This window comes from Lygodium microphyllum, chromosome 11 (genome assembly GCF_053477565.2).
Source record: "Lygodium microphyllum isolate KBCC chromosome 11, Lygodium_microphyllum_v1.1.10, whole genome shotgun sequence".
Lineage (NCBI taxonomy): Eukaryota > Viridiplantae > Streptophyta > Polypodiopsida > Schizaeales > Lygodiaceae > Lygodium > Lygodium microphyllum.
In genome coordinates this window covers 72,369,497-72,382,234 of record NC_141145.1, presented here as the reverse complement: position 1 = coordinate 72,382,234, position 12,738 = coordinate 72,369,497, and the positions used below count along the sequence as shown (strand labels likewise).

At 44.3% G+C, this 12,738-nt stretch overlaps 1 protein-coding gene across 4 annotated transcripts in view; it reads left to right on the top strand.

Annotated features, from left to right (window-relative positions):
- Positions 1-231: 231 nt before the first annotated feature.
- APTX (APRATAXIN-like protein) overlaps positions 232-12,738 on the top strand; it is a 69,079-nt gene continuing 56,572 nt past the window's right edge. For 2 of the 4 annotated variants that reach the window (XM_087687710.1, XM_087687709.1), the window contains exon 1: positions 232-402. In XM_087687710.1, coding sequence (XP_087543836.1) covers positions 279-402 — 124 coding nt within the window. In that variant the 5' untranslated portion in view covers positions 232-278. Of the gene's footprint in view, positions 522-12,738 lie in introns of all 4 variants that reach the window. The other 2 variants (XM_087687712.1, XM_087687711.1) reach the window with 2 other exon arrangements.

Sequence of the window (12,738 nt, the reverse complement as noted above, 5' to 3'; positions counted from 1 at the left end):
TTGAGTGTTACTCTATTGGCCCCTCAATGTCACTCTTTGATGAACCCTTCATTTATAACTAGGGCTACTCGATAAAAACATTAAAATGCCCCAACATTTTTTTTTGAGCTTTATAAGATATAAATAGTTTGACCATTAAAAAATATTTATAAAACTCACTTGGAAAAAAAAGTTATAATGGAGGATTGTTAAATAGCACACTATCGACCCCTTTACCGTCGTGGGAATTCATCTCAAACTTCTTGAGTCTTAATTATTTTGACTAATGAAGGGGCATCATGAGTGTGAACGTCAATCTAGACAAGTTCAATCCGATGAAGCGCATCTGCAAGTACGGTCGTGATTGCCAGCGGAAGAATCCCGAACATTGGCGGAGCTTCTATCATCCCACAGAGAATGCAGGTCCTTCGTTTTAGGGTTTTCTTTCTTCTGTTTTTTTGCTCTTCCCTTCGCAGCCATTTGACATACGAGGAAACGCATGTGCAATTAGCTGACATTGCATCACCTCTCTACTTGCTTGGGTGAGTTCCTGCCAAGTGTGGATATCAGGACTGCTCGCCAAAACCATTCATTATAATTAGCTTGTTTGCTGCATATATGTTTGCAACCGATATTGGCTAGAGAGAGTGAGTGTTGTCCTTGCTTGGGCTAGGCCTTCATGTCTGACTGTGGGGGCTACTAAATTTTGGTCAAGTCTAGGGTTGTTTGTTTGAGAAAGTGAAATGGGAAATTCATCTAACAACTTGTTGGTTGAATGATTAGGCGTAGAGTAATGATAATTCATAGAATCCATTAATTTGTTGGTTGAACGATTAGGCGTAGAGTAATGACAATTTAAATAATGCATTGCATGTTAATGGTCACATCCTAATAACGGGTACTTATCTTACATTTCCAAGATGAACATTAGGAAAGTTGTCTTTCTCACAAGAAAACAATTGTTTTGTTGGGATTAGAGGACATGCTCTGAAATGGGGTGGCCACTCTATTTCATAGGGAATCTGCAATCAAGAATTGGTATTGTGAATAGAGACCTAGAGATGCAAAGATCGAGAGACCCGTTTTATTTGGTTGGGATTCTAGGCTGCAAGTGGCAAAGGTCAGGGCTAAATGTATTACTTTCTACTACTTCCTCTTGGCACATGACACCTCCAAATATGGCATAGACACAAGATATCCAGAGAGATCTAAGGAGAGGAGGAAAATGTAGGAGGGACTTTCTCCCCGTATAACACACGTTTCTAAGATTATACGGTACTCAAGACTAAAAGTGATGCTATTGGTGAGAGACTTCAACAATGGGAAGGTGATTAGTAGACATTGCATGGCAGTGATTTCAAGGAGAATGCAATCTAGTTGTACCCCACCCTAGAGGAGGACTATGGATCACCAAGAATATCTCATGATACAAGAGCAATTACACCTTATACTCATGAGCTATTGGAGCTAGGATTGTGGCACCATTTTCTTATGCATAAATGAATGAGGGACTGGCCACCATTGTCTGAGGGGGGGAGGGGGAGGCCCCAGGAGGGGGGACTTTCCCACATGGGGGAGGGAGTAGTATAATGAACATCCTTATCGGGATCTTGAGAGAGAACCCAACTGTACGTGACTTTTTAATATAGGCCTCCTACTACACTTGCCCACAAATCTATATTCACCTACCACTATCATTCATTTCACTAGGAGTGTAGCACTAAACTGGCATTTCTACATTCATGCGTCCTATTTTGCATTACACCTTGCATTACCCCTTGCATCAACTATTTGTTGCATTGTGTTTATGTGAAGTCGGGTGTTTGTAAGGGATGACAACCTTTGAGAGTAGGCACGCTCCAAATAAAAATAGTGGCACTGTGCAAGTATTCTTCCTTTTACCTCATCAAAGAGTGCTCGACTTGGATACCCTTGTACAACAATCACATTTTTGTTAGCAAATTAGTCAGTTCATGGTTGAGTTTGTACTTGTGGTACAATAGGCTGGGCTCAGAGATTATCTAGGCATTTTATTTGTCACTATTTATGGGGATTTGGCATTATTTGCAGCCAGTTGGCCAACAATGTTGGCCGACCAGTCATATTTTTGGCATTTATTTGCCCTATTTATTGTTAGGCTCCCTCCTCCTCATTCATTCATCATCTGTCAGTCCATGGAGAGAGGAAGCATGTGCCAGTGCCTCCACAGTCGATGACTCACATTGCTTCTATACTGTCTTATGTCTTGGTATATGGATTCCATTTCCCGAGCATACATCTGAGTTCTCATCTATATTGTGTTCTTTCTTTCCCTTTCTCTTTTGTCTTGTGTAATAGCAATTTATTAGAGCTTATGTTTACGCTTCCATTGCTGCACCACTTATGATATGGTATTAGATTTCAGGATTTGTGTTTCTGCTATGTTTTCTTGTTGATTTCAGGCCTGTTTTCACCCTTGCTGATCAAGCGGCTGCTGCTCCAACCAGGCGCCTTGTTTTGCTTGCATTTTATGCTGACGTCAGCATCCGTACAGCCTATGCATTCATTTCAGCCTGCGTTTTGGTGTCTCAGTATCTCCTCTTGGCTGGGCGCTTGCATTATTAGGCCGTTTTTATTGCTAGTTCTTGACTTTTTACAGCAGCTTTTATCTTATTTTGATTAGATTTTGGGTTATACTGTATGCGAACTCTTGCTTTTTGTAGTCTGTGCTCGTGGTTTGGCTGTGTTCCCTCTCCAAATCCCTTCTTTTCTCTACTTCTTTTCTAAATCCTCTAGAGATGGCTCCTCCCTGCACATCCAGTGATGACAAGCTCCATGGCCCTGATTATTGCACGTGGAGTGCGGTGATGAAGGCTTGGTTTATCCAGAAGCGGTTATGGTACGTGGTTGGCGGTGCTATGGCATGTCCTCAATAGCCTTCTGTTCCATCTTATTTTGATGAAGACAACCATGAGGAGACAGTGCTTACATGGGATTCGGATGATGCCCGTGCTTATTTAGTATTACTTCGGTGTATTTCCAAAGAAGTCCTACTGGCGGTCACCTTCTATAGGACAGCTTCAGATGTATGGTCGAAGTTGCAGTTGTTGTACGAGGCTTCTTCCACCATGAGGGCCATTACTCTCTATGGCTAGCTCCAACAACTGAAGTTTGAACCCAAAGATACGATTCAATCATTCCTACTTTGTATTACCCAACTCCAGGACTAGCTTCGCACTATGTAGTCTGCCCTATCAGAGGCATGTCTTGTTGGTACGGTACTCTACAAGCTTCCTCGGGAGTTTGATGGAGTGGCGAATGCTTTACGGGCATAGACATCTACGACTCCTGTCAGTTTTTTTCATATGTTCTCGATGCTACTTGAGCATGAGGCGACTTTGCGACTACAGGGGAGGCTTTTGTTACATCATGGAGGTTCAGGTGAGGCTCTTGCTGCTTCAGAGAGGGGTTCAAAGACAAAGAAGTCGAAGGCCCAATGTTACCACTATGGCAAGAAAGGTCATTTAAGGAAGGACTGCAAAGAGTTAGCGGCTTCCAGGAAGAAAAAGGAGCAGAAGACGAAGCGGGATGTGGACTCCTCCGATGACTCCTCATCTATCTCAGATTCCAATTCCGATCCTCCGGGCAAGGCGAAGTCCAAGGTGCGGAAGGGATCCTCTTCTTCTGATCGTGGGAAGGGCTTAGTGGCCCCTTCCTCAGCTACTTTCTAGTGGTGGTGATGAGGTCATCCCTCACAACACTCCAGTGCCAGAGAGGCAGTGTGAGAGGGTGGTGAGATGGGGCAGCCGTGCCTCATCTATATTTCTATACAGATGCACAGAATCCAGAGAGTGACATCCTTGACGCCTTGATCGAAGTCTGGCAGGTACAAATCCTGGAGCTGGAATTGATATCCAGGTTAATGATGGGCTGGTTCTTTGATAGAGAGTGGGTGGCTTTTGTCTGGAGCTCACACGAGGGGACATTTTGGCGGTATGGCCAAAGAAGGGGAATTCATGGTCATTTATGTGCTGTGGCATTGGTGATAGGATGGTCACGTGTGCTACTTCAGAGGCATTGTTGACAAACATTGAGAGTTGCTATGATCTTCTCTATCTTCAGCAACTGGTACGATCGACATCGACATCAGGTTCTCTCCGAGGCACCTTGGCGGTGGCTTGCGCACCCACTACTTGGGTATCCATGGTTTTACTTTGGTGGACATTGTTGTATGTACCATGATGCAACATTATCATTGTATATTGTATTGTATCAGATCACCCATGATTTGAGAGAGGGTGTTACCAGATTAGTCAGTTCATGGTTGAGTCTGTACTTGTGGTACAGCAGGTTGGGCTCAGAGATTATTTAGGCATTTTATTTGTCACTATTTATGGGGATTTGACATTATTTGCAGCCAGTCGGCCAGCATTTAATGCTGGCCAACCAGTCATATTTTTGGCATTTATTTGCCCTATTTATTGGTAGGCTCCCTCCTCATTCATTCATCATTTGACAGTTCTTGGAGAGAGGGAGCATGTGCCAGTGCCTCCACAGCCGGTGACTCACATTGCTTCTGTATTGTCTTATGTTTGCTGGCTGACTAGTCATACTTTTGGCATTTATTTGCCCTATTTATTGTTAGGCTCCCTCCTCATTCATTCATTATCTGACAGTTCTTGGAGAGAGGGAGCATGTGCCAGTGCCTCCACAGTTGGCGACTCACATTGCTTCTGTACTGTCTTATGTCTCGGTATATGGATTCCATTTCCCGAGCATACATCTGAGTTCTCATCTGTATTGTGTTCTTTCTTTCCCTTTCTCTTTTGTCTTGTGTTTTAGGAGTTTATTATAGCTTATGTTTAAGTTTCCATTACTGCACCACTTCTGACAATTTTCTTCATTACTTCTACACCTCTTCACTGACACCCTTGCCACATAATGGTTGTTTATGGGGGATCCTACTGTTCATTTATTGCCTTTCATTAGAAAACAAAAAAGGGCCCATTAAGCTTGGGCTACTGAAAAGATATCTATTGCTGCTGCAATTTTGGTAGGCTCTTGGAGACTCCATTGTGACACCCTTGGTCCAAATGCCTTGGTCTCTTTGGGGTGGAACTTTTGGGGTAAAAGAGGGCAGAGTTAGACTCTCTCTCTCCCTTGGGCACCTTTTTGGGCATGAGAGGGGGTGCCGAACTACTAAAATCAAAGGCCAACATTAACACAAAATGATCATGCATTAAGGCATAATTTTACTTCACAAAAACAACCCAAAAAATCATTATAATAAAAAATGCATTAAAATTTTCAGTAGGACAAATGCCAAAAAATCTCCTTTAAAAGGACATGTTGTGGGCATACTATCTCAACCCAAGTCATTATCATCACTTTGCCTTCAAGTCATTAGCCATTGCCCATGCTCTAGCTGTCCATACCCCTTGGAGAAGGTGCCGCCTAGTGTGAGGTCTCACTATGTTGCCTACTGGTTTGGCCATTCTGTTCAGCCAATCACCAGTAACTGCTAGTTGCTGCGGCTTCGCCCTGCAGGATGTCACTAGCATTGGAGGATTGTTGCCTAGCTTGAGGACATCATCGCCGAGTTGTCGCCATCATCTACAGCCTGCATTTTACTTGTTGCAGCCTGCATTTTTGGCTCTTGGTGGATAGCCAGCTGCCATCATCATCATTTACCTCTTTTGCTGTTTTTGGAGCTGCCATCGTGAAGCTGCCACGTGTTGAAGTTGGAGATGGCAGCTCCAAGCTCAGTACATAGAGTGAATAGTAGAGAGAGAGAGTGAGAGTGTAAACACAGCTTGACAAACGATTAGATTCAAAAGTGTGTAAGTCAAGTACAAAGTACAACCCTTAGACTTTAGGGTCGTGTAAATGCCTTAAGGTGCATTCACACCCGAAATTGGGAAAAAAAACCTCTCTTAGGGAGAGTAAAAGTGCCCCAGTGTCCTATTGTAGATCACGACACTCCTATGTAAGTGTAGGTGTGAGTCAAACACAACAAATCCCCGTAGAGTGAAAAGTGATCAGCATACAAGGATCATCCACGAAAGGAGATCAAATTTAAAGCATTGCGTAATGCTTCAAATTTGTCACGAGGAAGAGCTTTGGTAAAGACGTTTGCCACATTGTTGTTGGTAGCACAATAGACAAGGTTGATATCCTCTGCATGTAGCCTCTCTTTGACAAAGTGATAATGTATCTCTATGTGTTTCGTGTGTGCATGAAACACTGGGATTTGTGGCACTGCAATGGCACTTTGATTGTCAATAAATAAAGGGGTAGACTGTGTGACATATATATCAAGATGAGCTAATAAACATCTCAGCCATACACATTCATCTGTGGTAGTTAAAGTTGCCTTGTATTCAACTTCACAGGACGACGTGGCAATAATGACTTATTTCTTGCTAAGCCAAGAAATGCAAGACGAGCCAAAAAAAAAAAGGCTTCCACTTGTAGAGTAATGTGAATCAAAGTCACCGCCCAATCAGAATCACTGTAAGCATATAACTATAGTGGCCCTCCCTTGGCATAAAGCAATCCAAGAGTCCTGGTGCCTTGCAAGTAACGAAAAACACGCTTCACAGCTTGCTAGTGTGACATGCGTGGGCTGTGCATATATCTGCTCAAGGCTAAAATTGCATATTGAATATTTGGTCTTGTGTTTTATAAATAAATGAGGCATCCAATTGCTGGAGCATATGTATGAATGTCAAACAGATCACTATCATCATGCAAAGACAGCTTGAGTCTAGTTTCCATCAGTGTGCTAACTGGCTTGCAACCTAGAAGCGAAATCTCTCAAGGAGCTTACCAATATATCTGGATTGTGACAATCCAATGCCTCTAGCATCATGAATAAACTGAATGTCCAAATAGTAATTCAAAAGTTTGCTGCAAAATTTTCTTGAATGCTGAAACCTGATCAGCATGTGTCCCTGTGAGCAGAAGATCATCCACATAAAGACAAATGACCAGCAAAGATGCCCCCTCTTTGCACATGTAAAGAGTAGAATGTGGTGGGCTATTAAGGAACCCTTGGCTGAATAAAAAAGCATCAATTTTTGCATAGCAAGCTCATGGAGCTTGCTTCAAACCATACAAAGCCTTTTGCAGCTTGCATATCAAGTGTTCAGATCCTTCAACTGCAAAACCCATGGGCTGCTGAATATACACTTCTTTTTGAAGTTCCCCATGAAAAAATGCAGTTTTAGTGGCAAGTTGGTGTTGAGAAACCCTTCACCCGTAGTTTGCGTTTTTTGCGTTTCTGCGTTTTGCGTTTAGGGTTTGTAGCCCCAAAAAGGGGTGCCATCCTAGACTGGCTGCGCCCATATATAGGCCACTCTCTCATTCATTCCTTACGGCTGATTCATTCAGTCCGTCACCTCCTCTCCAGCCTCTCCACCGCCCTCACACCCCTTCAGGAGGACATTGCGGTTCGTGGTTCGTGGCTGTCTTCATCATCTTCATTGTGCTACGACACCCTTGTTTCCTTGTATCACATTCACTCCATGATTCAGAACTTCATCATTCCATTCATTAGAGTTTCTTCTCTCTTCTCTTCTTTTTTCCATGTTTGCCGAGTTCACTCCGTGTTCCTCCCCGCAAACCCTATTGTCTCGCTGGTACGTCATCTTTTGACATGGTATTAGAGCTGGATCTGCTCAAACAATGGCAAAGATCCTCCACTCCAATGACGGCAAAGACCGGTGGCGAGTTTGGCATCCACTTCTCTTCTTCTTCCGCTGCATCAATATCTCATTTTTGCAGGTTTCAGGTGTTTTCAGCTTGCTGTCCACACCCCTTTGGTGGAGGACATCGCAGTCTCAGCTGTCCCTTGCTGTCATTTACAGTCTGGTGCCTATTTCCAGCCTTCCAACCGTAGTTTGCAGCTGTTTGCAGCAGAGAGACTGTTGCTGATCACTCTCCATTTAGAAAACAATCTCGGTTTTGCAGATTTCAGGTATTACAACTTGCTGCCCACACCCCGGACTCGAAGGACATTGCGGTTCATGCTGGCCATTGTTGTCTACAATAGTTTGGCCCCTGTTTCCAGCCTACCACACACTATTTGGAGCTGATTTCAGCATGCTAACTGCTATTGCTGGTTTTTCCTTCGTTTTTAGTCTTTCTCTCTCCTCACATGTGTTTTTAGTATTTCTCTCTCCTCATCAGAGAAGACAAAGGCTGGTGGTGGGTTCGGCATCAACATTTGATTTCTCTATCATTTCCACTGTGCATCGGGAGATATCCTTTTTCTCCCACCCACCTTCCCTTATCCAGTTTACCACACCGGTACTATGGCGTCTCCCCTGACAGATTGCTCTTCTACTGGGTGTTCCTACTACGGCACGAACGGTCATCTCACCGAAGACTATTGACATCGACCTTTGCTCCCCACTCCTCCGGAGTATATGTGTCTTCCACCAGGCACTCCTTGTGCCATCTCTCCTTTCTGGGCCTCAGAGATTGTTCTGCATCGGCTATCAGTATATTATGCTCAAGGCAATAAGCCACACCCGATGGGCACTAAGTCCTTTCGAGCACATGGAGGCTCTAAGACCTTACAAGGTGATAAGCCCTCCTAGAGACCACCCCACTGTGCGGAGGTTTCACCCACCCACTTCTGGGTACAGTGGCTTCCACGGCACACATCTCCTCCACAGTTCACTCTCCTGAGAGCCTGCGACTGTTCCCCACCCTTGGCTCATCCTAATCCTCATTCTTTTCCACCCTCTTCCACTAGAGTTCGAGAGGCCAATTTTGGGTGCTTTCCGGCTGCTTCTTCCGAGCCCCGGCTACCTTCTTTGGCATGATTGGCGGTACTTCCTTCGTCATCAGATGCTTCACAGTTCGTGAGCCATGAATGGTTGGATTCCCTTTCTCTCTCAGACTGGGATTCAGAGGGGGATTTTCTTACTTCGCCCTCAGAGGGGGCTTCCAGTTCTTCTTCGGCTTCAGAAGGGGCTCCTACTTCTACTCCTTCTGATTCAGGGAGGGACTCTATGTGCCATAAAGTTGTTCACACACCACCACCTTTCACTTTTGAGGAGTGGCTCTCATTTGAGAAGCCATTTTCTCTACTCATACCTAGGATCTAGAGGATCTACCTAGATCAGGGACCTTGGATCTTCAGTAGCGACTTGGTGGCTAGGCCTTCATATTTCTTTCAGCATGGAGTCACAGAGCTAGTGGCTTCTCTCCGGAGTTTGAGTTTCGGGTTCTACAGCTCATCTTGTCTTCTGATTATCTTCAAAGGTCTCATTTCAGGTAGTATTCTCAGATTACAGGGTGGATCTTCTTCGTCCCTTGGTCAGCATGGAGCCAACTCCCAAGATCGAGTACGTGCATATCCTTCTGGTTCTCGGTACCACACAAAGTCGGACATTCCTTCTATTCATTGTATGTTTTCATCATCTTTGTACTAGGGCGCTTGGGCAAGTGAACAATTTTCCCATGAGGGACACTGTCCAAGTGGCACCTGTTGCATGAGCATTTTTCAGCATATAGCATTCCCTCTCCACCTTACTTTTCTCTTGTTCCCCTTTTTGGGCTTGAGAGGGGGTGTTGAGAAACCCTTCACCCTTCACCCGCAGTTTGCGTTTTTTGCGTTTTTGCGTTTTTGCGTTTTTGCGTTTTGCGTTTTGCGTTTAGGGTTTGCAGCCCCAAAAAGAGGTGTGAGGGCGATGGAGAGGTTGGAGAGAAGAGGTGACAGACTGAATGAATCAGCCGTAAGGAATGAATGAGAGAGTCCTCTACCTCACTCTTCTCTTGTTCCCCTTTTTGGGCCTGAGAGGGGGTGTTGAGAAACCCTTCACCTTTCACCTGCAGTTTGCGTTTTTTGCATTTCTGCGTTTTGCGTTTAGGGTTTGCAGCTCCAAAAAGGGGTGCCATCCTAGATTGTTGATTGTGCCTATATAGACTACTCTCTCATTCATTCCTTATGGCTAATTCATTCAGTCCGTCACCTCCTCTCCAGCCTCTCCACCGCCCTCACACCCCTTTAGGAGGACATTGCGGTTCGTGGTTCGTGGCTGTCTTCATCATCTTCATAGTGCTACGATACCCTTGTTCCCTTGTATCACATTCACTCCATGATTCAGAACTTCATCATTCCATTCATCGGAGTTTCTTCTCTCTTCTCTTCTCTTCTCCATGTTTGCCGAGTTCACTCCTTGTTCCTCCCCGCAAACCCTACTGTCTCGCTGGTACGTCATCTTTTGACAGTTGGTGCATAATCCAACCATAATGGGCAGCCAAAGCAGCCATACACCTATCAAGACAATCTCTCCAACACCTCTAACAGGATAAGATGCATTGTTGGCACATTGTATAGATTTACCAACAGGAGCTGCAACAACAAAGGTAAACAAATCCCTACGGGACCCAATGTGCTTGGAAGCACCACTATCAAAGGACCAAGTGCTAGCATCCTCCGTAGAGTTAAAAGCTCTATTTGCCTAAGAATGATCATAATTGGAAGTGTAAAAATAGTAGCCACGGTCAACAACAAACGACACGGACTCTGTAGCAATTGCACTACAAGGTGTATCAAAAACAGACATCTCAGACTTCTTTTTCTCCTTGGCAATGCGTTTCTTGCATTCTGTGATGTAATGACCTAGCTTTTTACAAAAATGGCACTTGCCCTTCTTGGCTTGCCTGCCCCTTCTGCTTCTTGTTCTGTGAAGTGCCTAAACTTCTAGAACTCTGCGGAGCATTCATAGACTGGTTGCCCCTGCCCTTCCGTCTTGCCATAAAAGCTTGTTCTGAGGCTACAACATCCACCCCCATGTTCTTCCTTGTTTGCTCTTCTTCTAGTAGCAAACCAACCAACCGTAGAAAGGTAAGTGGCTGCGGAGAAATTCTCATTGTGAGATTCAATTCCGTGTGAAAGGCCAAATAAGAAGGTGGTAAGGAATTCAAAGTAGTAGAGATTATTTGTGCATTAGAATAATACTCATCTACATTCATCAACTGCTCACGCAAGTCGTGAATTTTGTTAACATGATCTTCCATAGCATCATCTTTGTCCATCTTCACATTTTCAAGCTTCTTTTTCAAGAAAGAAATGTGTGTCTCATTTTCTCTGCAAACATTTGCGCAAGTTTAAGCCATGCCACTCATGAAGAAGTAGCGGATCATATATGCGGGATTATGGATTGCTGAACTACCAATGCAACAAGTGACAATGCTTGGGCATCCGGAGTGTTCCAAGGCTTTTGTGCAATTGTTCTCTGGGGTAGTGGCTGAGTTGGAGCTAGCCTTTGACCACGTGCTCCTTGGGGAGGAGTTGTAGGAGCTACAACTCTAGGAGGGACTTCTTTACCATTAACATACTCCCAACGATTTTTAGCAACAAGCACATTCTTCATCATGAAGGACCACAAAGAATAGTTATTGCTATCCAATCTATCCTCTTTGGATACATAAGTGAATATATCACTTTGTCCTTGATTGGCCACGATAAATGTCACTCTTCCAAAAAGGCACAAGTGCAATAACCAAAGTTGGATTAACCTGGAAATCTGCAAATTTCCAGAAATTACAGCAAACACCAAGCTGTAATTAACAAAATTGTGTCACACTTGATCACTACTGTCCCAATGTGCCGACACTTTTACAGATTTCAGCAAGTAGCATGCTGCCTAATGCAAGAACAGTGCTCAATAGCACTAAAAACACAAAAGCCCCAAAATTTGACCATCCAATGTTTACAATTTCAGTCAATTTCAGACTGAAACTTCAGTACGTATGCCAATGTCTGGCAAACATGCAAAAAGCCCCAATTTTTTGACCCAAATTCCAAGAAATTTCTGCAACTTGTGCCCAAAAGCACTTGTTGAAGAAGAAATGCACCTTTCCCCTGCAAAAGCCCTTTGTTGTAGCTCTGATTTTTCAAATAAAATGATAAAATATACTTGTGATAGCTGAGAGCAAACTGAGATGAGCGGGGCTCGAGCTGTGCATGCTGGAAGTACAGGCGGGACTGCCCAAGCTGGCAGGCAGCAGCCTGGACGAGGCTTGGCATGGAAGCTGTTCGGGGTGAACCTCGAGCTCTGATACCAAATGTTGAAGATGGAGATGGCAGCTCCAAGCTCAGTACATAGAGTGAATAGTAGAGAGAGAGAGAGAGAGAGAGAGAGAGTGTAAACACAGCTTGACACACGATTAGATTCAAAAGTGGGTAAGTCAAGTACAATGTACAACCTTTAGACCTTAGGGTTATGTAAATGCCTTAAGGTGCGTTCACACCCAAAAGTGCGGTAAGTGACCGAACTGTGTAACATAAACACACAAATAAAGAATAATGTAACTCTAGGAAAAAACCTCTCTTATGGAGAGTAAAAAGTGCCCGGGTGTCCTATTGTAGATCATTGACACTCCTATGTGAGCGTAGGTGTGAGTCAAACCCAACAGTTTATTGCTGTCATAAATAGTGAACAGTCGATCAGGTGGCGCATGTGACAACCAGGCGTGGCCAACTTGGTAGGTGTTGCGCGCGAGTTGGTGATGGATAAGCAACTATCGGCGGACGGGTGTGAAGCAGGTGACACAAGCAGGCAGGGAGTGACGGGTCGCCAGCGGCAAGCGGGCCACGTGACGCCCTGGCGGGTCAACCGGAACACCTTGGCGGGGCTTTTCATATTTTGATGAAATTTTGCTTAGCTGGGAAAGATTGGCTGACATTTATGCACTGTTGGACTTGGAATTTTGGGGTTTTGTGCAGAATTTGGTAAATTTCTGCAGTATTTGCTTGTGTGG